This window comes from Staurois parvus, unplaced genomic scaffold, assembly GCF_062004578.1.
Source record: "Staurois parvus isolate SC_StPar_1 unplaced genomic scaffold, SC_StPar_1.0 ptg000730l, whole genome shotgun sequence".
NCBI lineage: Eukaryota > Metazoa > Chordata > Amphibia > Anura > Ranidae > Staurois > Staurois parvus.
This window is the reverse complement of record NW_028318526.1, coordinates 316,313-342,323: the sequence shown is the minus strand read 5'-3', so window position 1 is coordinate 342,323 and position 26,011 is coordinate 316,313. Positions and strand designations below refer to the sequence as shown.

At 41.2% G+C, this 26,011-nt stretch overlaps 2 protein-coding genes across 5 annotated transcripts in view; one reads left to right on the top strand and one right to left on the bottom strand.

The window, feature by feature from the left end:
- Positions 1 to 19,424, top strand: part of LOC149445297 (inositol-trisphosphate 3-kinase B-like) — a 122,635-nt gene extending 103,211 nt beyond the window's left edge. For both annotated transcript variants that reach the window (XM_089653960.1, XM_089653961.1), the window contains exons 7-8: positions 1,295 to 1,366; positions 13,311 to 19,424. In XM_089653960.1, the coding sequence (XP_089510086.1) occupies positions 1,295 to 1,366; positions 13,311 to 13,679 (441 nt within the window). In that variant the 3' untranslated portion in view covers positions 13,680 to 19,424. The remainder of the gene's footprint in view (positions 1 to 1,294; positions 1,367 to 13,310) is intronic.
- ATG2A (autophagy related 2A) overlaps positions 14,136 to 26,011 on the bottom strand; it is a 140,945-nt gene continuing 129,069 nt past the window's right edge. For all 3 annotated transcript variants that reach the window (XM_089653957.1, XM_089653958.1, XM_089653959.1), the window contains exons 38-43: positions 24,130 to 24,202; positions 19,718 to 19,800; positions 17,601 to 17,722; positions 15,541 to 15,695; positions 15,300 to 15,452; positions 14,136 to 15,215 (exon numbers count right to left, since the gene is read on the bottom strand). In XM_089653957.1, coding sequence (XP_089510083.1) covers positions 14,979 to 15,215; positions 15,300 to 15,452; positions 15,541 to 15,695; positions 17,601 to 17,722; positions 19,718 to 19,800; positions 24,130 to 24,202 — 823 coding nt within the window. In that variant the 3' untranslated portion in view covers positions 14,136 to 14,978. The remainder of the gene's footprint in view (positions 15,216 to 15,299; positions 15,453 to 15,540; positions 15,696 to 17,600; positions 17,723 to 19,717; positions 19,801 to 24,129; positions 24,203 to 26,011) is intronic.

Here is a 26,011-nt window from a genome sequence, read left to right as displayed (position 1 = left end):
CATGTGACAACAATATCACAAATTCTCCACAAATGTGCCTTGTATGGGAGGATTGCAAGAAAACAAGCCACTCAAGAAAGGCCACATGCAGTCACCACTGAACTTTGCCAAAACACACCTTGAAGATTCTGAGGCCACATGGAAAAAGGTGTTCTGGTCAGATGAGACTAAAATGGAATATTTGGCCTCAACACTAAACAATATGTCTGGCGGAAATCCAGTACAGCTCACCATCCAAATAACACCATTCCTACAGTAAAGCATGGAGGTGGTAATATCCTGTTATGGGGGTGTTTCTCTGCAGCAGGGACTGGAGCACTTATCAGGATATAAGGAAAACAAAATGGGAAAAAATACCTTCAAATTCTGAGGAAAATCCGCTGCCCTCTGCCAGAAAGTTGTCAATGGGAGGGTTTACCTTCCAACATGACAATGACCCAAAGCACACAGCAAAAATGATCACACAGTGGTTGAAGGAGAAAAAGGTGAATGTCCTTGCATGGCCTAGTAAGAGCCCAGACTTGAACCCCATTGAAAATCTGTGGAATAACTTAAAGACTACAGTCCATAAACAGTCACCATCAAATTTAACTGAACTTGAGCAGTTCTGCAAAGAATAGTGGGCAAATATTGCAATAGTGCGAAGTTAGTAGAAACATATCCCAACAGACTAAAGGCTGTAATTAAAGCAAAAGATGGTTCAACAAAATACTGACTAAAGAGGGTGATCCTTTTTCCAACTCAGTGATTCTGTTTATGATTTGTTTAAATTTTGTTCTGACATGGTGGTGTTATATCTTTCACTTGGATGTTCTAAGTAAATACAGCTGAATAAAACAAAAACTGTGTCTGTCTTCATTTCAGGCTGAAAAGCATAAAAATGTGATTATTTTAGAGTGGGGTGATTCTTTTCTCTACCCACTATATGTAATAATCTTGGTTTCCAAAACTATGATTCTATGTCTGAGGTCCCATTTTAATGCATCTGCTCAATAAAATGTAATTTGCAAAAGCCTATTTTTGCTGCATAAAAGCATACATCTCTCTGCCACTAAGACACTTAAGCATTTGTTGGCATTGATCTATTGGCAGCACCATAACATCAATGTAATGCCGATATTATGATTTTTAAAAACTGTCAACTGCACAGAGATTTAGTTGCCTGTGTAGTCCTAACATTTATATGTGCGACAACATAAAACACTTTACTGAGAGAGGAAGACAGTATTTCCATGCATATAGCAGTGCCATCTTGTGTTGGAAAAAGTAACAAGTGTGAACTTTTTTATTTCAGACTGCCTATGTGAAGCGTCTGGAGAGCATGCAGGCTGCTCTTAAAGAATCTGAATTCTTTCGCACTCATGAGGTTAGTAAAAGACACATGGGTTTATTTAATGATACAGTACAAGGAGCAACACTTTTGTATTGTAAACTATAGCAAACTACGTTCAGTTTTCTAAAATCAAATCTGAAAAATTGACTGTTAGGGACATCTAGAAGTGTTAATTGTGCCTAAGCAGTACCCTGAATAATGTATGTACCTTTTGGTCTTGATTTTCTCCTAAAAAACAACAGTGCACTGCCTAGTATGTAAGTGTGCCTATAATTTCATAGCTGTACATTTGCAGCATGAGATCTAAGGCACTGTTGTCTCAGACCGCTAGTCTCAGGAGTTTTGGTGATATCAATGTGATTAATGTGCTGCTTGTTGGAGGCTCTGACATCAGAAAGCAAAGACTTGCCTCTAAAAAGATGGCCGACTCGATTCCACCTAGAGACACAATGTAGACCAGGGGTGCTCAACCTTTTGAAGAGCGAGAGCCACCTAAGTGATTTGGTAACCGCTCACAGGCTGCAATGAAATGGTATGGTTCAGAATTTCAAGTTTTTTTATTCTTAATAGTATAGTAAACATTTTCTTCCTGCAGCCATTGAATGCCGACAGGAAAAAAAGAGTAGAAGCTGACTTTCGGTTGCAGGAGGAAAATGGAGAGGATCCTGTATATGCCACACCGCAGCCCCTCCTGTCTAAGTGTAAAACAGAATGCGACGGGGAGGTCGCATGGGCCCCCTGGAGCATGGGGCGGGGTCAACATTGCGCCTCCTGACGCTACACCAGTGGTTGGGGTGTGTGGTAAAAACACGTTTCAACTATGGGGTTTTGACACTCCCCCAAACCGCAAATGTAAATGAGCCCTTAATGTCCTGAGCCACCTGCAAGACTGCTTTCACACTGATGCGCTGCGGTTTACCTGCACCGTGGGTGCAACGCAGTGCACCTGCAGCTTTCCTGCAGGTTAGCTGCGCATTGCCATTAACCTCTTAATATATCTTGCAGGTGTGGTGCACTTTCTGAAAGTGTGCCAAACCTGCAGAGGATAATAGAAGTGCGCTGCCCTGGTTTGAGATCAAAGGCCACAACAGAGAGCTCCAAGGGCCACAGGTTGAGCACCCCTGATGTAGAACAAGGCATGGTAAGTCAGAAACAGGGGAAGATCAGCTGAAAGGAGGTCACAGGCTAATCTGGTGACTAGTCCTTTACTCTCCATCTTCATTTTCTGCACAGCTTTCAGAGTTAAGCCTATTTAATTTCCTCTTTAATTTGTGTGTGCTTATGAAAGCTACACTGGTGGGGAGGTTTGTCTGTATTCAATGCTTGGGTTGACTTGTCCTTGCAATCATTTCTGTCCTGATTAGTTCAGTAAAGCCCCTCTCCGCTTTTGCCATCATATGAATTCCATAAGTTCTGACCTTGGAGATAGAAATATGGTCTGAACATAAATAGAATCCCTACATAGAATTGGTTGTTTGACCCTCATCTGTGACCCAGTCCTGGACCATTCAAACTGATCATATAATCCCAATTCCAAAATAGTTGGGACTATGTGTAAAATCTGCATAAAAACAGAATGCAGTGATTTGCAAATCTCATAAACCGATATTTTATTTGCAACAGAAAAAAAGAGAACATATCAAAAGTTTAAATTGAGAAAATGTACCATTTTAAAATAATGTATGGCAGCAACACCTCTCAAAAAAGTTAGGACAAGATAACAAAAAGCTGGCAAAGCAAATTATACTAACAAAGAAGAGCTGGAAGAACATTTTTCAACTTTTTTTTTAATTAGGTTAATTGGCAACAGGTCAGTAACATGATTGGTTCTCTGAGATGCCCTTTTTATACCCAGAGGGCCACAGAAGTGGAGATGAGCAGGGGTTAACCAGTCTGTGAAAAGCTGTCTCTAGAAATTGTAAAACAATTTCAGAATAATGTTCCTTAACATAGAATCTTTTGATATATTTAAAGTTTTTGCAATTATGAGAAATATATGTGCACAAGGGACAAGGCTGAAACGCAATATTGGATACTCATGATCTTCAGGTCCTCAGATGGTACTGCATTAAAAACAGGCATGATTCTGTGATTGACATCACTGCATCGGCTCAGGAATACTCCCAGAAATCACTGTCTGTGAACACAGTTTGCCGTGCCATCCAAAAATTCAAGGTAAAGCTCTATCAAGCAAAGTAGAAGCCATGTCTGAACATGATCCATTGTCTCTAGGCCAAAGCTCATTTAAAATGGTCTGTTGCAAAGTGGAAAACTGACTGATAAATCAAAATTTGACATTTTTTCTTTTTGCAACCATGGGCACCATGTCCTTCAGACTAAATAGAAGAGGGTTCTTTCAGCGTGGTATTAGTTCTCCGTTTAAAAGCCTTGATGTTTGAAGGTATGGGGGTGCTATCAGTTAAAAAGTCTGATCTGTGATGGTATGGGGGTGCATTAGTGTGTATGGAACGGGCAGCTTGCACATCAGGAAAGGCACCATCAATGCTGAAGGATATATTCAGGTTTTAGTGCAGTATATGCTTAGGCAAGAATTGGACAACATTCCTCTCCCACAGCTCCAGCAAGTGGTCTCCTCAGTTCCCAGACATTTACAGAGTGTTGTTAAAAGAAGAGGGGATGCTACACCATAGTAAACATGGCCCACTCCCAACTTTTTTTGGAATTGGAGTTTGTACTTTGCCAGCTTTTTATTTCCTCATCCCAACTTTTTAGAGACATGTTGTGCCATCAATTTCAAAATTACCTTATTTTTTTTTTCTTACCCACTTGCCCTCCAGAGGATTTACCCCCCTTCCTGACCAGGCCATTTAGGCCATTTTTTGCGACACGGCGTTGTGTTACTTTAACTGACAATTGTGTGGTCATGCAATGCTGCACCCAAATTAAATTTACATCCTTTTTCCCACAAATAGAGCTTTCTTTTGGTGGTATTTGATTGCCTGTGCATTTTTAATTTTTTGTGCTATAAGCAGAAAAAAAATTGAATTTTGAGAATAAAACTATATTTTTGACTTTTTGCTATTAAACATATCCAGCAAAAAAAAAAAAATCAAATTTAGTAATACATTTATGCAAAAATGTATTCTGCTACATGTCTTTGCTAAAAAAAAAAATCCTAATACATGTAAATTAATTGGTTTACGTTAAAGTTATATTATTTTATTATTAATTTATTACCGGTACTTATATAGCACCGTCAAATTACGCTTCTTACTTGCTTTACATATACAGTGAAGGAAATAAGTATTTGATCCCCTGCTGATTTTGAATGTTTGCCCACTCACAAAGAAATGATCAGTCTAAAAATCAAGGGAATAGCAACAAAAAATTCAAAAGAAATGCATGTCTAACAAATTATGCACTGATTTGCATGTTCATGAGGGAAATAAGTATTTGATCCCCTTCACAAAAGATGACCTAGTACTGGGTGGCAAATCCCTTGTTGGCAATCACAGAGGTCAGAGTTCGCCACCAGGTTTGCATACATCTCAGAAGGGATTTTGGCCCACTCCTCTTGGCAGATCCTCTCCAAGTCATTAAGGTTTGGTGGCTGACGTTTGGCAACTCAAACTTTCAGCTCCCTCCACAGATTTTCAGTCGGATTAAGGTCCAGGACCTTAATGTGCTTCTTCTTGAGCCACTCCTTTGCTGCCTTGGCTGTGTGTTTTGGGTCATTGTCATCCTGCAACACCCATCCACGACCCATTTTCAATGCCCTGGCTGAGGGAAGAAGGTTCTCACCCAAGATTTGACGGTACATTGCCCCATCCATCGTCCCTTTGATGTGGTGCAGTTGTCCTGTCCCCTTAGCAGAAAAACACCCCCAAGCAGAATGTTTCCACCACGTTTGACAGTTGGGATGATGTTCTTGGGGTCATGGGTAGCATTCCTCCTCCTCCAAAACACGGTGAGTTGAGTTGATGCCAAAGAGCTCGATTTTGGTCTCATCTGACCACAACATTTCAACCAGTCCTCCTCTGCCACTGAACATCTGAGTGATGCAAACTTCAGACGGGCCTGGACATGTACTTTCTTGAGCAGAGGGACCTTACAGGCACTGCAGGATTTCAATCCTTATTGGCGTTGTGTGTTACCCATTGTTTTCTTGGTGACTGTGGTCCCAGCTGCCTGGAGATCATTGACAAGATCCTCACGTGTAGTTCTGGGATGATTCCTCACTGTTTTCATGATCATTGACATTCCACGAGGTGAGATCTTGCATGGTGCACCAGACCTAGGGAGACTGACAGTTTTTTTGAGTTTCTTCCATTTGCGAATGATTGCACCAACTGTTGTCACCTTCTCACCAAGCTGCTTGGCGATAGTTTGGTAGCCCAGTCCAGCCTTGTGTAGGTCTACAATCTTGTCCCTGACATCCTTGGACAGCTCTTTGGTCTTTGCCATGGTGCAGAGTTTGGAATCCGATTGTTTGGTTGCTCCTATGGATAGGTGTCTTTTATACAGGTAACAAAATATGATTAGCAGCACTCCCTTTAAGAGACTGCTTCTAATCTCAGCTTGTTACCTGTATGAAAGACACCTGGTAGCCAGAAATCCTGCTGAATGATAGGGGATCAAACACTTTTTTCCTTCATGAACATGCAAATTAGTGCATCATTTGTTAGACATGCATTTCTTTTGAATTTTTTGTTGTTATTCTGTCTCTCCGTGTTACAATACACCTAGCATTCGATTTTCAGACTGATCTTTTTTTGTGAGTGGGCAAACATTCAGAATAAGCAGGGGATCAAATATGTATTTCCTTCACTGTATATTGTACATTCACATCAGTCCCTAACCCTCAAGGGGCCTACAATCTAAAGTCCCTAACATTCATACATACACATACTAGGACCAATTTAGACAGGATCCATTTAACCTACCAGCATGTCTATGGAGTGTGGGAGGAAACCCACATAGGCACAGGGAGAACATGCAAACTCCAGGCAGATGGTGCCATGGTTGGCATCCGAACCAATGACCCTAGTACTGCCAGGCAGAAGTGCTAACCATTTAGCCACTGTGCTGCCCTGTTTACAAATGGCAGTATAGATACTGGAATTTAATTTTTTTTGGACTAGTAATGGCAGCGATCAGCGACTTATAGCGGGACTGTGGCAGGCATTCTGACACTGTGGGGAACTGATTTGGTGTCACTGACATCCCCAGTGACACCAATACAATGATCAGTGCTATTAAAAAACACTGACACTTAATGGCAATGGGCAGGAAGGGGTTAACGTGGGGAGATCAAAGGGTTAACTGTGTGCTATTTCACAGAAAGCTGTGTGTGCTTTCCACTGTAAACACGCTGCTTTGTATGGCTCTGCTATGCAGACAGGGCAGAGATCCATGTTGTTTATACAAACGTCTCTCCCCCTTCGGATATACTCAACGATCACTGGGTGCCGGCGAGTAATCACTGGCTGGGACCCGATGATTGAGAGCCGAGGTCGCGAACGGGGGCACGGGTAGGGCGCGTGCGCCCCACTACTTGGAACTGCAAAATCACGCATATATAAACACGTGATTTTGCACACCCGTGTCTCCCTGTAGCAGTATTTCTGCTATATGTCAGCGCAGAATCGGTTAAAATGGTACATTTTCTCATAATTCTCATGTTATCAACTATTAAAGAGTACAATACAAATTTTATTGAACAAACCTCCTAATAACAGTATTTTTTTTAAACATAAAAAACTTACAATGCACTGCTCCAAATTATTACGCACAGTAAGTTTCAAAACACTTTATAGGTTGCAAAGAACTGAAAATTCTCATTTGTTGTGTTTGCAGCATATTTACTGAAATCAAAAGCTATTTCAATCAAACTTTTAACAACATTTTAGCTTTTTAAACATTTTAACAGGTCATGTTACATTGTAACATAGGACCCCTTATTTGATAGCAGCTTCACAAGTCTTGCATCCATTGAACTTGTGAGTTTTTGGACAGTTTCTGCTTGAATTTGTTTGCAAGATGTCAGAATAGCCTCCCAGAGCTGCTGTTTGGATGTAAACTGCCTCCCACCCTCATAGATATTTTGCTTGAGGATGCTCCAAAGGTTCTCAATAGGATTGAGGTCAGGGGAGGATGGAGGCCACACCATGACTTTCTCTCTTTTTATCCCCATAACAGACATTGATGTAGAGGTATTATTTGCAGCATGAGATGGTGCATTGTCATGCATGAAGATGATTTTATTACAGAAAGCATAGTTCTTCCTTCTGTACCAGGGATAAAGTGGTCAGTCATAAACTCCACATACTTTGCAGAGGTCATCTTTACACCTTCGGGGACCCTAAAGGGGCCGACCAGCTCTGTTCCCATGATTCCGGCCCAAAACATGACTCCACCGCTGACCTCACAGCCTTGTTGGAACAGGGTGGCCGTCCACCAACAATCCACTACTCCATCCATCTGGACCATCCAGGGTTGCACGGCACTCATCAGTGAACAGGACTGTTTGAAAATTAGTCTTCATGTATTTTTCTGCCCAATGCAGCCATTTCTGCTTGTGAGCATTGGTTATTGGTGGCCGAATAGAAGGTTTATGCACAGTTGCAAGACTCTGGAGGACTCTACACCTTGATGTCCGTGGGACTCCAGAGGCACCAGCAGCTTCAAATATCTGTTTGCTGCTATGTAATGGTGTTTTAGCAGCTGCTCTCTTGATCCGATGCATGGATCTGGCAGAAATCTTCCTCAATGTGCCTTTATCTGCACAAACCCGTCTGTGCTCTGAATCAGCCACAAATCTCTTAATAGTGCGACGATCACGCTTAAGTTTTTGTGAAATATCTAATGTTTTCATACCTCGTCCAAGGCATTGAACTATTTCACTCTTTTCGGCAGCAGAGAGATCCTTTTTCTTCCCCATATTGCTTGAAAATGGTGCTCTGCTTAATAATGTGGAACACCCTCCTTTAGTAGTTTTTCCTTAAATTGGGCTCACCGGCCAATCTAATTATCACAGGTGTCCGAGATTGTTTTCAGTGATCTAAAGAGCCCTGACACACAATGCCATCCATGAGTTACACTGAAAAACAAAATATTTAATCTTTGTGACACTTAAATAGAATTTGCATAATAATTTGGAACAGGGTGTATATTCTATTTTCTGTTGTGAATAAAATATGGGTTTATGAGATTTGCAAATCATTGCATTCTGTGTTTATGTAGATTTTGCACAGCATCCCAACTGTTTTTCAATTGGAGTTGTATCAAAAAGCAATGCATATGCAGAGATTGCTTATATCCAGAGCGATTGGTAGCTGAAGTTGTATGCAGACCTCAACTTTTCTGATATAGGTTAAGCTAGGCCCAGCTCCCTGCCGACAATGTCTCTCTGCTGGTCATTGAGACAGCCCATCCCAATAAACGAATGCAGGCCATAGATGGGTTGAAAATCGGCAGATATTTCGGCCGAAAATAAAATCGGCCGATTTTCGGATCGTTTGTGGGCTAATTGTTCGGCCGTTTTTCGTATTTTGGCAGATTTTTTTTATCGGTAAAGTTGGAAAAAATCGGCCGATTTTGCCGATCGGCCGATTTTCGCGGCAATGATGGGCAAATCGGCCGATCTTTTTACCGATAAAAAAATCTGCACATGAGCAGTGACCTGCAAGAGGAAGACAAAAAGAAGAAGAGGATGAAGAAGAAGAAGAGGATGAAGAAGAAGAAGAGGATGAAGAAGAAGAAGAGGATGAAGAAGAAGAAGAGGATGAAGAAGAGGATGAAGAAGAAGAAGAGGATGAAGAAGAAGAAGAGGATGAAGAAGAGGATGAAGAAGAGGATGATGAAGAAGAAGAGGATGATGAAGAAGAAGAGGATGATGAAGAAGAAGAGGATGAAGAAGAAGAAGAGGATGATGAAGAGGATGATGAAGAAGAAGAGGAAGAAGAGGCAGAGGAGGAAGAGGAGGAAGAGGAGGAAGAGGAGGAAGAGGAAGAGGCGGAAGAGGAGGAAGAGGAAGAAGAGGAAGAAGAGGAAGAGGAGGAGGAAGAGGAGGAAGAGGAAGAGGAGGAAGAGGAAGAAGAGGAAGAAGAGGAAGAGGCAGAAGAGGAAGAAGAGGAAGAAGAGGAAGAGGATGAAGAAGAAGAGGAAGAAGATGATGAAGAAGAGGATGATGAAGAAGAAGATGAAGAAGAGGAGGAGGAAGATGAAGAGGAAGAAGAGGAAGAGGAGGAAGAGGATGAAGAGGAGGATGAAGAAAAAGATGAAGAGGATGAAGAAGAAGAAGAGGAATTCCAGTCCGGCAAAAAATGTCCCTGCAGAGAGCTCCGCTATTTCTTTGACAGTTCCTTGACATTTATAGCGGTTGCAACAATGTATCTATTTGTTTCCGAATAAAAACATCTGTATCCTAAATGGATACAAATAGATACATTGTTGCAACCGCTATAAATGTCAAGGAACTGTCAAAGAAATAGCGGAGCTCTCTGCAGGGACACTTTTTGCCGGCTGTAGACGGGATGAAAATCGGCCGATTTTTTGTACCGTTGCTGGTAAAGTTTTTGCTTTCCTTTGAATCACTTAATATTTCGTTGTATAAGCACTGTTTCTGAGAACTGCTGTACATCTGTGTTGCATGGAGTCAACCAACTTCTGGCACCTGTGAACAGGTATTGCAGCCCAGTATGATTGGACTACATTCCACAGTTCTTCTCTATTTCTTGGTTTTGCCTCAGAAACTGCATTTTTGATGTCACCCCACAAGTTTTCTATTGGATTAAGATCCGGGGATTGGGCTGGCCACTCCATAACGTCAATCTTGTTGGTCTGGAACCAAGATGTTGCACGTTTACTGGTGTGTTTGGGGTTGTTGTCTTGTTGGAACACCCATTTCAAGGGCATTTCCACTTCAGCATAAGGCAGCATGACCTCTTCAAGTATTCTGATGTATTCAAAACTGATCCATGATCCCTGGTATGCGATAAATAGGCCCAACACCGTAGTATGACAAACATCCCCATATCATGATGCTTGCGCAACCATGCTTCACTGTCTTCACAGTGTACTGTGGCTTGAATTCAGTGTTTGGGGGTCGTCTGACAAACTGTCTCTGGCCACTAGACCCAAAAAGAACAATCTTACTTTCATCAGTCCACAAAATGTTGCGCAATTTCTCTTTAGGCCAGTCAATGTGCTCTTTGGCAAATTGTAACCTTTTCAGCATGTCTTTTTTTTCAACAGTGGGACTTTGCGGGGGCTTCTTGCAGATAGCTTGGCTTCACATAGGTGTCTTCTAATTGTAACAGTACTCACAGGTAACTTTAGACCTTCTTTGATCTTCCTGGAGCTGATTATTGGCTGAGTCCTTGCCAGTTTGGCTTTTCTTCTATCCATTCGAATGGTAGGTTTTCGCTTTCTTCTATGTCTTTCAGGTTTTGGTTGCCATTTTAAAGCATTTGCAATCATTTTAGCTGAGCAGACTATCATTTTCTGCACTTCTTTAAATGTTTTCTCCTCTCCAATCAACTTTTTAATCAAGGTACGCTGTTCTTCTGAACAATGTCTGGAACGACCCATTTTCCTCAGAATTTCAGAGAGAAATGCACAGTAACCAACATGCACAACATTTGCTGCCTTCCTTCCTTAAATAAGGGCAATAATTGCCACCTGTTTTTCAAAGAATGAATGACCTCACTAATATAACTCCACACTGCTATTATTTTGAACATGCCCCTTTCAATTAGTGATTTAATTACACAGAATCAGCAGCATGCATGTCATGACTATTGGGTCTGTTGGATTTCTATTACTCTACTACACCTGCTAGTAAATTATTTGCCATGTAGAAATATCATTTCTACCAAAAACAGTGATTGATCAGGTTAGTGATGTCTGACTGCTATTATTTTGAACACAACTGTATCTACTTGTGCATTTTTATCATATGTTCAGATTGAACTGTACAAGCTGGTGATTGGTTTGCTTTAAAATCAGAGATCCTTCTCAACAGGTCAACAGGTCCGCCCCCTGTGGATACATTTGGAATTGTCCCATATTCCCAACATCCCGATCAGCCATATGATGTGGCTGAAAGCCAATGATACACCTGCAATTTTGTGCCCCATGTTATTGTTTTCCCTTACCTTATGGGATAGCTTGGCAAATAAGCATGGCTTTAAGTCCCCCCCCATACTCCCCAAGCTCCTTAATTGAGCAGTCCAGCATTTCCCCTGGGACTCAGCCCCTCTGTTTTTGAATGGTGGACAAGTGAAGGTTTTCTTCAGTTGGCAAATTTTTGTGACCATAGAGGCCCCATACCTAGGATAGTATTTCAGGAACAACATCACCTCCCCACTAAGGAACTCTATCGCTTCTCACAAAGAACCCACTTTCTTCATACCCTTAGATGCACCAGTTACTTGTCCTCATTGACTCCAATGAAACATCTGTGTAGAACTCTAGATAAACACAGTGGTCATATATCCATGATATATGCGGTCTTAAAAATGGATTTTCTCCAAGTTACCCTATATAGAACGTTGGGAACAAGACTTGGGGGAAGTTTTAAACTGGCGCAGCTAAACTCCAAAAATTATATTAATACTTCGTTGATTGAAGCTAATTATAAGGTTTTCTTGCGGTGGTATTTGGTACCCTCCCGCTTGGTGTCTTTTGTTCAGGGGGCCTCCTCCAGCTGTTTCCGTGGCCGTGGACAGGAGCGAACGGTTCTCCATACGTGGTGAACCTGTAGCAAAGTAAAGCAATTCTGAATTTGCACATATAATTTTATATATTCACTTACACAGGTTAATCTTATCAAATCTCTACTTCAGGCCCTCCTGGGGAAGCCGGCAGAAGGCATACCTGGATATATGTGAGACGCTTGATTGCATTTATATTTACTGCAGCCAGAATATCCATTGCACACTCCTGGTGGTCCCCCTTGACCGCCTGAAGGCCAAGCTGACCTGGATTATGGTCAATGAACGTTTGACCGCTATTCTTCATGATAGGGTGGCCCATTTTGAAAAAACCTTGGATGAAATATCTTTCAGCACCATCCTAGGTTGGATGGTGGATAATATGTGGAATCTATAAACAGTGCACGTCTCATACCCTGCGCTTGGTAGCCTACCAGTTCCTCCTCCTCCATGTGTCCTTTCTCCTTCTCTATTAATTTTCTATTTCTCTTTTCCCTTCATCTCTTTCCCTTTATGTTTCTTTCCCTGGTATTGGATATAGTTATATAAAGGCCATGAGTGGTGTCTCCCCTTATGACCTGTTGATTATTGGAGGTTGAACAATTCTCCATACAGGTTATGGTGGTCTCTGATGCCAGGCCTGACAAAAAGTTTCACTTTAGTTTTTGTTTTCTCCTTTACCTTATTGTTATGGGCCTTACACTATAAGTCCCAATGGGACCCTTTTGGCTATCATTGACTGACAATTGTCCTGGAAAGTTGTATTTTGTGCATTGCTTGTATCAGCCCAGACAGTTGGCAGTTTTTAGAAAATGGATGTATAACTTTCTAGATTGGCTTGTAACTCCTTCTTTTATAAAACAAATAAACATAATTGAAATGAAATTCAGAGATCCTGGAGGAGCAAAGTAGGTTTACCAGGTGAATAACAGATGTAAACAGTATCTGCAATTATATGCTACATGAATGTAGATGAGCTCCCCAACCACTTAGGGGTGCCCTAAAGAAGGCTCACCAAGTCCTATCAATTGTGCCCTCTAACCAGAGGATTATAGCATGGGACATTTGAGCTCTTAGCTGTTACTTGTTTACATGTGTATCTTGCTATCATATACACTTGCCATACATGCCAGTAATTGCTTGCCATGTTATTAGTTTCCTATGTTTATGACATTTTCCACTTCACTTTGGACTCACACCTAAGCAGACCTTTTCAGGTATGGTAACAATGTTATAGTGCTGTGAAATTTCAGATTCAAATCCGTGGTTTTCACTTGTATGACTTCCCTTTATTGTCTCAGGTGATTGGCAGCTCCCTCCTCTTTGTTCATGACCGTCGTGGCAACACCAACGTTTGGATGATTGATTTTGGCAAAACAACTCCTGTTCCAGCACACATTAGTTTGCGCCATGATGTGGCATGGGAGCCTGGCACTCATGAAGATGGCTATCTACTGGGGCTGCAAAACCTCATTGACACTCTTCAGAAGACCATACAAATCGTTGAAGAGAGCAGGGAAGAGGCTGTAGATAGCTCAGAACATATGGGAGAGCAAAACATAGGTGACAATGAAAAGATGCTGCTGAGAGAAGAGGCCGAGGTGAAAACTACAAATGGGGAAAATAACGCACTCATGGCCCCCATACAGCCTGGAAACAGAACCCTATGATTCATCAGAGGACAAAGATCTATGCACGTTCCATAATACTAAATAACAGATATGGGGGGCTCCAACACTGCTCCCCAATGAAAGGACTTGGTTTTAATGTGTAGGACACATCTCTCTCTAAATGCTACATTCTTACTGGTGGCAAAACATGAGCAGGTGAACAACTCACAGTGATAACAGGAAAAAGGAGTTGATCTTCTATGAATAACTACTGGAAAACAAAGCACAACAATCACCGACCTGTTGCTGCTCTTCATATTATTTCACAACAGGAAAGGACTGCCAGGGTCTCCAGCCTTCTGTTGTAGTGGGATGACAGCCTGGATCTCCTCTGATGACAGTTGCATTATGCTGACATAGAAACCCATATCAAGCAGTGTGAGGGGCAGACAGACTACTATAGCATTCACTTTCATCCCATCATAAATTAAGACAACACTCTTATGCAACCCTACGAAAATTTGTAAAGATTTTAAATATCACTGTGCACATGAAAGGACTGTTATATATGTTGTATATATGAACAATGATGCATCATGAACACAATGTGAGAAAAACAGCTTTTCTTTCACACAGTTTGAACATTTCACTCCCTGTAAAATGAAAAAGTAACCAATGACCCATCATCGTCATACAAATACACACCTGGGCAGAGGTTTCAGCAGCCTTGTTTGCATGTCACTGGGAATACTTTACATTGTTTATTTATACATATATATATTATTTATACTTATATGGCCTCAATCAGAAGAAAGCATTAAGGGAAGAGATAGGATTATAAAAGCCACATTCTGTGATGGATCAAGGCCTATAAGACGTGTGCTCAGAGTCCTTCCTTGGGGCAAACAGTCCCAGGTTGTGCTGTTTCTTCAATATTAAACAGGATAAAATTGGATTCTCTTGTAAGATAGGTTACGGCTTAGTCCAGAAAACAGGGGTCAGCACATCAAGGCCACAACTGCGAACGGAAAGTGCTTACTATCTACTGAAGTCACTGCATGATTAGATGATCAACAGAAAAGCTGAGCTTATCTTAAATTGTTAGGAAGATTACAACGGGTGAACAAGTTTAAAGAAAAAAGAACAAAAAAATGAACACAAAAAGGCATATGGTTAAGAATCAAGTATTTGGGTAGGGACTTTAAATGTCCAAGTTGTTAATAACGTATGTTCATGCAGTGGCATACAGTTTGATTCACAGACCCAGCAAATTCCAGGCAATGTCACATATTGCAGCTTTCCTTTGGCACTTCATAGGGTAAAGAGCAGAAGGCGTGGCGAGGCAAGATTTTTCAGTCTTCAATCCTGCCCTTCATCTGCTCTCCACTTTAGAGAATCCTCTTTGTGAGCATCAGGCCGAATCTGATTTCGCATGCCCCCTAGAAGATTTGATGTAGCTTCAGTGGCCACTATAAATGGCTTCACCACAGTAGGTGGGATCTGTCGAAGAACACCGCCTACAGCTCCAGTCAGGCCCTTTTGTTCATGCCCACGAGATGCTACCTCACGTATAGTGTGTGCTGTGTCAATGACACCCTAAGATGAAAGAGAAAGAACACATATGATCACTGCCCCATAAGTTTTCTAAACACCTGCATGCCCTTTGTGTTTTGCACTCACCTCCCGTACAGTATCATAGGCCTTTGCTACACCTTCCCTGAGATCTGCCGGCTGCTGCCCTCTTCTTAGTCTCCGAGACTGTCTGGAATCAAGGTAGCAGCGTGACACGGGGGGTGTTGGAGATAAAATATCATAAACAGTCTCTGCCGTAGCCTGAAAATACAGACAGTATATACATCCAGTGAAACTCCAACACATACTAATAAAATAGGGATTTATTGCTTAGATATTTTCACACTACCTGAATAGCTTGCACTAGTCGGTTGCTGAGTTCCAGGGCTGCCGAAGCAGTAGAGGTACCAAAAGATGCTGCCCCCCTCTGTAAACCACGGATAATGCGTCCATCCTTCCTGTATTGTTCAATAGGTAGCCAGAAAAGATCACGTACCCCATGGACTGAAAAAGAGCAAGCAATGCCAGATCTGCTGTGTTTACATGTCATAATATGACACCCACTTTACTGTCAGCATATGACACATTGTACATGGAAAAATTATTACCAGCATGAACAATCACTGTTATGCTTGTATATCTGACAAGTAATACACACTGTGGAACTATTCTATCAGTAATGTAAAATAAAATCTATGCAAACTAATTCACTTACTGAAACTCTTGACAACAAAAATCAACCTATTATTGGATGTTAAAGTGATTCTAAAGGCCTACTTATTTTTAAGGAAAAATAACAAACATGTCTGTGCAAAACCACTGCACACAACAGGTAAGTATAGAGCAGTCAGGATCCTTCTCTTCTCGGGTCCCCCGCAGGTTCTTCTGGTTCCTTCCTCCTGTGAGGTGCAAGCAGCTTGCTATGGGGGCACTGGCTGCACCGTGTGTCCATTCAGACATGGAGCCACTGCTTGGCCCCACCCCTCTCTTCTCATTGGCTCACTGGCTATGACTGACAGCAGTGGGAGCCAATGGCTCTTGCTTCTGTCTCAGCCAATGAGAAGAGGGAGTCCCGGGATAGCCAACACTCCAGTGCACATCGCTGGATTGAGAGGGGGCTTAGGTGAGTATTAGGGAGGAAACTGATGTTGCACACAGAATGTTTTTTAATTTCATGAAGGTAAAAAATCTTGAGCCTTTAGAATCACTTTAAGTCATTACCATTAAAGAGGTATTTCACTTTCAGTAAAGACAGCAGAAGGGCTTTTCAGTGGGAACATAAGGTAGATCTGCCCCCAGTCACTATCATAGGATTGGAATTTACTCTCAGCTCCAAGGCACCTGGTGTTACTCTGTTTACTTCTCAGCAAAGACAACCAGCTGGTCTTGAGAACTTGGGAGCTGCCGAGTCAGATTCCAAAATGTTAATTGGCGGTGTTCCAAATCCAGAGTATTTAGTGCTGGACGTTCCCATTAAAAAGGTTTCCATTTGTTATTTTTTCTGCATGTGAAAATCTTTTAGTACTTTTTCTCAAGTCCTCATGTACACTGTAGCCAGCTTAAAATATTAATGCAAATGATAGGTGCTAACTGTGAATGTAAAGCAAAAATGCAAGTTGCAAAATTTAGCTTAAAGTGGTAGTAAAGTCTATTTAATAAAAGGAAAAAAATGTCCCACAGCAGGTTTAAGTCATAATGTACTAGTATGCAGTGCACACACGTACATTATGAAAGACTTGCCTACAAACACAGCCCTCCAGCACTGCGCTGACACAGCTCTCTCTGGTCCCCGACAGCTTCCATCTTCACCCGGTCTTCCTTCTGAATTCTGTATACCTGGCCACTTGATTGGCCAGGCTGAGGTGATGTCATTCCCACACATTTGCGCACCTGAGTCACATTTCCGCGGCATGCAGACGGGGCCGTAAATGTGGTCTGTGCTGGCTCAGATCACATTGCCTGCTCACAGGCAGGGGAGACATTTATGACCACTATGGTCTCTTCTGTCACAAAAACCCTGCCTGTCAGAGATTTTGGGGATTTTCACTTTACTACCACTTTAAAGCAGAACCAAAGTCTCCATACTTGCCTGTCCAAAGGTGCCAGTCTCTTCTTTGGCCAGCAGGGAATGATGTCACTCCTGTGCATGCTCAGACAGTGGCCTGGCACTGTAAGCTGACCACTCAATTTACAGTGCTGGAGGTGCGATGACAAGCATACAGGGAGGTGCATTTTATTTTCGAAGAGACAGTGCATGTCTCTTCTGTAATAAAAGCTTGCCTACTTGCAGTTTTTACAGCGGGACTTTAGATTCGCTTCAAATATAAAGACTGACACAATACAGGCCATTGCTTGCTTCTCACATATCACATAGCAGAACCAGCATTTACCGCTGCACATGTTACTTACATAGCTGTACGACTGAATGCATAGGTCCTACTCCTCCCAGAATTCCTGGTAACTGGTTCTTTCGGATATCAGTCAGCCACTCATTGAGAGCATAGGAGAAAACCTTCTCTGCGCCAAGCAGTCTGCGGAAATAGAAAGTTGTTAAAAAACAAAACAAAAAAACTAAACACATTCTAATGTTATAATAATGGGTATTCCTGACCTCTGTCAGAAAATCCCAAGTGATTCCTTTTTAAATAGTGCAGCTTTGCTTGGGCCAAACTCCAGAAGTGATTACAGAGTGTATGACCCCAAGCTAACCACAGGCTTGAGAACTACAGGAAGCAAAACATTTCCTGCATGTTTCCCTAATCACTCCAAAACTAAAAGCATTGTAAACCATATCAGCTAGGTGAATTCACAACATAAGAAGGACTCCTTAGAATTGTTATTAAACTTCAAGCAAGTGACCGCACTTAAAGCTGATATATATATACACAAATGTTAACATGTAGCTATGGTAACAGCTCAGCTGTGATATAAGAATGAAGAATATTAGCAAAGCCAATACACACCATTCCTATGAACATGCTAATGCAGGCTCACTTCAGTGCTGAAGGTTTTGGCACGCAAGTGATTGGTCAAGTGATCTTTGCTAAAAAGGAACATCAAAATTCAGATTGGCTGAATCCACACATTTGAAGAGATCACATGACTAACTAGCTGGGATTTCATGCATATGAACAGCCCTGAAGAAAGCCTGAAGCAGCATTTTCCCCAATAAGATAGCTATTTATCTATCCGTTCCAGCAGGATTGTTAACAGGTTTTAAGTCAACATTTTAATACAGATCTATTTTAGAAGAAAACAAAACTTGGATGAAAAGATGGGAAAGAAGTGAAAGCCTAGTCAGACTGCACCATTTTCTGGCTACACACAGAGGACTATGGAAAAATGATGATGCATGCTACATCTTTACCAGGGGCAGACTGACCATTTGGAAACTCGGGCACTGCCTGAGGGTCCGGGGTCAGTAGGGGGCCCCATGAGATGCCCCTGGTACCTTTTTTCATAGGCTTTTTTGAGTTTGGGCAAGGACACAGGGGCCCCATGATCCCCTATTGCCCAGGGGCCCCATGAGTTGTCAGTCCGCCCCTGATCTTTACACGAGACATTTTCCTGTCAAATCCTCATGTTTAGTGGTAATTAAAGGAAGAGATACCAACATATGTTATTAAAGTGTACATTTTTAATTCATTTACAATAGTATGGGGTTATCCAACATCTTACTTTAGGAGATTGTCCAAACAAGTGTCCTCCAAAAATCCAAGTGACAAAGTGAAAAAGATGGCTGCTGAATTGGATTTCTTTTGCTATATACACAATTCAACCTCAGACAGCTTCTGTTAAACTGTTTTTGGCAAATCCAGGCAATGTACAACAGACAATGTCCACAACATCTTATCGGTGGCATTTTGTGTGGTGGCACATGTGGTTAGTTAATCCTTCAATGTATGGAATCTGACAGGCTGTCACAATGTCCACCTACATGGTACTAACATTATAATGGGGGTTGGGAAACTGAAAAGTGAGAAGCATAGCACATAAGAATGATCCCTCCACCGCTTAGATAAAGACCAAAGGAACATGGGTAGAGTGCATTTTGGGAGAGATTTACAGATGCCCTAATTTTCTATATTGTCTAACAGTAATGTCTTTTATAGTAAATTACTTTTTACTGTTCCTAATCAAACCGTTATTTTTACTGCTGCTTTGATATTACCACTGTTTGTAATAAACACGCTTCACAGGATGATAATTAAAGTGGAACTATACATACCTTCACTCCGGAGCTTCATGTCGGCCGATGTCATCTTCCGTCAGGCGGATTCCAGGTACTGATCACCTGCCATTTTAATTGGCTGGGATGAGGTGACAAGTTCAGTCAGCTTGACATTGCTGAGACTGTGCAATGAGCTGCACATCTGCAGGCAGGTAAGAAACTTTATTGCAGAAGAGATATATATCTCTTTTGCATGAAAAATCCTGTCTGTTCTCCAACTATTTTTACTTAAAATACCACTTTAATTTTGACAGAATTATAGCAATGTGCATTTATGATGGTTTCATATCCTCACCCATGTCGGCAGTACAGTCTTTTCAGCTTCAGTTCAGAACAGTTTAATTGGGCCAGTCCTATTAATATTCCAGCAAATGTACCCTGAAATAAAACAAGTATTTCTTGAATGAAGAATAATCAGCTTTGCCATTATTATTGTCAATGAAAGACCAAATTGGGTTATAAAAATCTGTAAATATAAACCAAAGAGCAACACTGGAAATGCAGTGATCTATATCAACCAATCAACAATAGACTTTCTTTGTTTTGTCTACTGTAAATTGCTAAAGGTAAAATATGATTGGATCAGTAATGTGCACAAACCCAAAGCAGCCATACTGTGCCCATAGAGGGACACAGAAATTTAGAGATCGTCGAGTTATACTGCTGTCTACAAGAGGTTGGAACACTAAAAAAAAAAAAAAAAAAAAAAAAAAAATGAAATGAAGTCCAGTCCTCACCCCCAGCATTCCCTAAAGTGTAACTAAACCCACAACAGTAAAATCAGTCTGTACATGGAGTAAAACATGCTTGTTATACTCACTGTGGAACCTAAGGGATTAATCCTCTGCATTGTGTAAAAAGACTTTTTGATCCTGTCTCTTCCTTCCCACCCCTTCTTTTACTGTCCCCAATCCATTTGCCATAGTACAGAGCAGCAGTGGCAAGTCTGTATAACAAAAATGGTCAGAGGCTCCAAAAGTAGTTTATATCGCATGAAGTACAAAATTTTGCCCAGTAACCAAAAAAGCCTACAACAAAAAATTGTGAATAGAGAATTCACAAGAAAAAGCGGTTACAAAAGGACAATGCGATACTCAAATAGTCTTGAAAATATGCTTTATTAGCAAAAATACACAAAACAACCTTAAAACAAAAAAACAGACATCATGGCAGGCCTGAAATAGTGCTATGCTGTGAGGTCAACAACACACTGGTCTTTCACACCAGCAGCTAAAACACAACCGGGTGCACCACCATGGCGGAAAATGGACCTTGAAAAATGCACAATAGCTGTACATCAATCATCTACAATAACTCATATGTACCTTAAAAAATATGGACATCGGAGCTCAACTGAATTGCCACCGAAGATAGACTGGAATGACTATATGGCTAAATATAAATCAAACATGAAAAAAAGTGGGCAATAAAAGCATAGATGTATTCCTGATAAATGAATGCCATGGATCAACAATAAGGACACTGTCCTGATGAATACAAAAAATAGGCTAATAACCATCACAGGACAATGGGCATGATGAACAGATCCTTGTAGACATAAGGGTCAACAGCAATGTATGAATAAATGGCAGTTGGCTTATAATGGGTATAAAAGAAATGGCTATCCAAAAGTGAAAAAAGTCCATAAGGCAGCCGCCGTGCAGGACTGTAAAAGCAGAGCCCTGATTGCATGTGATCCAATATAATTCCAGTAATCAGCCAGATATCAGCAATAATGTCACTCACTAGTGATGAAAATATGATGGAAATGATATTGTATTCATGGATAAATGACCGAGGTGCAATGCACTGGCTCTTAGATGTAAAATAAAGTTAGTAGCAAGTCTGTACATGCTCTCTTTGGTGTGTATTGCTAGAGAGTTTTTTTGGGGGAGGGAGAATGTAATCAGCACAGGGCCAATCAGCGCTGTCCAGACAGAGGATCAGGAGTCATGCAGACTCATAGGACAGTCAGAGGAGAATGAAAACTCCTTCTACAAGAGTAACCAGTGCACGGCTGGACACTGATAGAAGTCACAGGACTGCTATATACTGCTGATGAGAAAAAGGTATTTAGCAGTTTATATTTTACTTTCCATGTAGTGTATTATGGGAGACCAGATATAGTGAATGCAGGGTACTGGGTTTAGTAACACTTTAATATTGTCTAGAAAGCAGTACCAAGGGCAAAAGAAAACAAACAAACAAAAAAACACAGACGGATGGGAATTGTGTCCCTCAGTGGACTCACAGAAAAAGATTTTATGGCAAGTACAAAATTCTCATTAAATTCAGTTGTGTGTGGTCTACCCTGCTACAATAACAGCACTGGTGTTCTGTTCTTCAGAATTTCTGTTAACATGCAATATAGCCTCATCAAAGGAAGACTCTGAGGACTTCACAGACTTGTCAAATACTCACAAGACTAGATTAGCAACAAAATGATTGATAAAGGCCCAGGTCTCTCTGAGTGCACATCAGAGCTACAAGGGTTACAAATAAAAATAATTCAGCACTGTTGTAGCCCTCCTCAGGGATAGGCAACCTAAAACAACAGTGGAAGGACACGCCAGACTATATTTACAGCTGAGAATTTAAGCACATTTTTATTTTCTTTTTTTTAAACATCTGTAAGTCTATCATAAGAACCCTCAACAACAATGGATACCAGGTTCCCATAGAAACCACTTTTCTCCAAGCTGAAGGGAAAAAAACATTGTAATTAGTCTGAAGTTAACAAAATACCATCTGAAATTCCCATAGCAAAGTGTGGAAAAATGTTCTGTTGACAGAGAAAGAAATATTTTTGCAAGCTTACTTTCCTGTTTCAGGTATCAAAACAAAAGCACACAAAGCATGTGCATATTTCCTGCACCCAAAAACACAATTTTAATATAATCTGGCACAGTTATTAGTGTTTTGCAAAAAGCTCATCTTTTTGGTAGATTGTTACTTTTCATGGACAGCCTGAAGCTGACCAAAAAAGATTCAATTTTGTTTCCTGCAACAACTGGTTGCAGCAAAGAAAATTGCTAGTTTTCCCCATCAATCAGCCTGCCCATAAATAGTTCGAATCTTGGCCGGTCCCTGCTGAAACGGCCAGTATTTGAACCATCTATGGCCAGCTTCAGGCTATTTGTTGATTGATAAGATAAAGATATACTCATGTTTTAGGAACCATTCATGCAGAAATTAGAAATTCCTAGAGGTTTAAAATATTTCTCTTACCTTATCATACAAAGTTATAATGCTAAGAACATTGACCAGTCTGTCTATAGAGGCCACAGCCACTTTTAAAACAAAGGTTTGGTGATAAAGAGCATGAGATGACTTCATATGTCCATATCCCCAACATTCCAGATAAGAAAGATAAGGTTTTTGAAGGCTGGCATTTGCCCAGTTTCACTTCAGACCTCGAAAATGCATTGTGTTCTTCCTTCTAGTTCTTTGGAAGAACCTCACAACAGATTCCAGCCTGCTGGGCTAGGGAAGAGTCCTGCGAATCCTGTCAGTGCAGGGAACTTGGTCATCAGGAGTCTTATCTTCTGATCAAAATCCTGCAGCTGTGTGCAATTTGGCAGTCTTTGTCTTAGACTATGGTGCTGGAGGATCACCTGATCTACATTCAACTGAACAATGTCACAGTGATGGCAAATACTGTATCAACCATGAGGACACAGAAGCTTTGTTGTAGGTACAATGCATCCTGTTCTGGGACTTCACATTCCAGACTTGTCTACTGTGTACATTCCAGGCATGGACAACTGGCAGGCAGATTTCCTCAGAAAGCAACATCCAGACTTGGGGAGAAAGGCCCCTATACCTGGAGGTGTTCCAGTAACGGTGTCACAGGTGGGGGACACTGGAAGTGGACCTCTGCGTTTACAGGTCTGACAACAAACTGGACAGGTTTGTCTCCAGGTACAGGGATTCTCTAGCAGAAGTAGTGGATGCTTTGGTGACTCTGAGATCAGAATGCTCTGAAACTTCTTCCATGTCTGCTTCACAAGGTTCAGATGGAGGGCATTCCAGTGAGTCTCATTGTTCCTGATTGATCAAGTGGATATTTTATACAGACCTTGTTAGTTTCCTTGCGGATGCTCGGTGGGCTCTATCAGATCAGCTCATCTTGATCTTCTTTATCATCCTGCTTCATGGTTGCTCGCTATAATGGCAAGAGACAGGGCCATTCCTGAATTGGTGACTCCTATAATGTTAATGCTATGAAGCCTAGTTCCTGCATGGTCTACCATCAGACATGGAAGACAAACTTCACTTAGGGTGAGTCTTGGGGCTTCCACCCTAGCAGTTTCTCAATGAGATGAATTCTCTCCTTTCAATAGCTGGGTCTGGACCAGTCTTCAGTTCCCAAGAACAGGCTTCTGCACTCTTCTATCTTATTTCTGAGACCTTTCCCTCCTGGATTATTGTTTCATCTGTGTGTATCACCTGAGGCTAGTCACTTCACTGGGTATGTGTAAGGGTTTACAAGCACTTTAAAGAATGTTTGACCAATAGAGAAAATACTTAGACATTCACACAATTTTTTTGTAAGTAGACCCCCAAAGGTTCTGATTTTCTCCACTAATGTTATTTTATTTTTTTGGTGGACATGACAGGTTCGTATTTATTGACACAGTGCGGAAAACCAGAAATGATTCTGCAGCTATAAAGTAAGCAAAGCTCTGCCTGCAGCATGAGACTTACCACTTGTTCTGTGGTTACATGCTTGCCTTGATAGTCTAGCCATATTGGTACCTCTGACGTGAAGCGAAATTCTCTAGGAAAATAATATCAGATTGTAATGTTAGTAGTGAAAAATAGATTTGTAGTCATTTCAAAGCTGTTCATTTTAACTGTCATTTTTTAAATAGCAGTTTGTATCAAAAATGGCTTCCATTCACTCATTATAATAATCACTTGACCTTTCATCCCTTGTAACCTACTTAAGTGCTAAATTCACCTCTTTGAAAAAAGAAGCCTGCAGAGCATTGCACCTGAAATCAGCCTATACAGGCTGTCAGTTTCAGAGCTCAATATAGTGTCAATGAACGATGCAAGCGCTCATCAGTAGATTGAAAACTACAAGCCGACAATGACAGCGGCTGCGAAGTGAGCGTTTTTTTTTTTTTTTTAAAGGGTAGTACAGTGGCTAAAAGGTTAGCACTTCCACCTGGCAGTACTAGGGTCATTGGTTCGAATCTGAACCATGGCACCACCTGCCTGGCGTTTGCATGTTCTCCCTGTGACTGTGTGGGTTTCCTCTGGGTACTCTGGTTTCCTCTCACAATCCAAAGACATGCTGGTAGGTTAATTGGATCCTGTCTAAATTGGCCCTAGTATGTGTATGTATGAATATAAGTTAGGGACCTTAGATTGTATACCCCTTGAGGATTAGGGACAGATGTGAATGTACAATATATGTATGCAAAATGCTGCGTAAATTGACAGCGCTATATAAGTACCTGAAATAAATAAACTTTCCCTTTAACTGTTTTCCACTCACTAAGATATCCCCTACAATTTACTACAGCCAATTGACAGAAATCCTTCTCAGTGTGTCCACTACCCACATTTATTCCTCTAACACAGTGGTCCTTAAAGTTGTGTGGTCCAAAGACCACTAGAAGACAAGTCAGAGATGCCGAGCACATCCAAGTGTTAGGCCCCCATTTATTTGTACAATTTCAGTGCAGTTAAAGTAAACCTGAACTCGAAAAAATTGAGATTTGGTATGAGATAGGGACATAAGAATTCAGTCGCCTAAAAATTCTGTCTTGAACTTCTCCTTAAAGCAATAGGAAACGCTCATGTTAAACTTGTACCCTCTTATTAACTGAGGATGTAGCTGTATTCAGAATTAAGTAATCACATTCAAAATAATATTAAATAGGACTCAGTACACACCTGCCATCATTTAAAGTGCCTCTGCTTAACCTCAAATAAAGTTAAGCTGTTCTAGTATGTCTTATCTGACATTTTCTTAGTTGCATCCTACAGCAAAAGCCATGGTCAGCAGAGAGCTTCCAAAGCATCAGAGGGATCTCATTGTTACAAGGTATAAGTCAGGAGAAGGGTACAAAGGAATTTCCAAGGCATTAGATATAACATGGAACACAGTGCAGACAGTCATCAAGTGGAGAAAATATGGTGCAACAGTGACATTACCAAGAACTGGACGTCCCTCCAAAATTGACGAGAAGAAAACTTGTCTGGGAGGCTGCCAAGAGGCCTACAGTAACATTAAAGGAGCTTCAGGAATATCTGGCAAGTACTGGCTGTGTGGTACATGTGACAACGATCTCCTGTATTCTTCATATGTCTGGGCTATGGGGTAGAGTAGGAAGATGGAAGCCTTTTCTTACAAAGAAAAACATCCAAACATGGCTAAATTTTGCAAAAACACATCCGAAGTCTCCCAAAAGCATGTGGGAAAGTGTGTTATGGTCTGATGAAACAAAGGTTGAACTTCTTGGCCATAATACCAAAAGATATGTTTGGCGCAAAAACAACACTGCACATCCACAAAAGAACACCATACCCACAATGAAGCATGGTGGTGGCAGCATCATGCTTTGGGGCTGTTTGC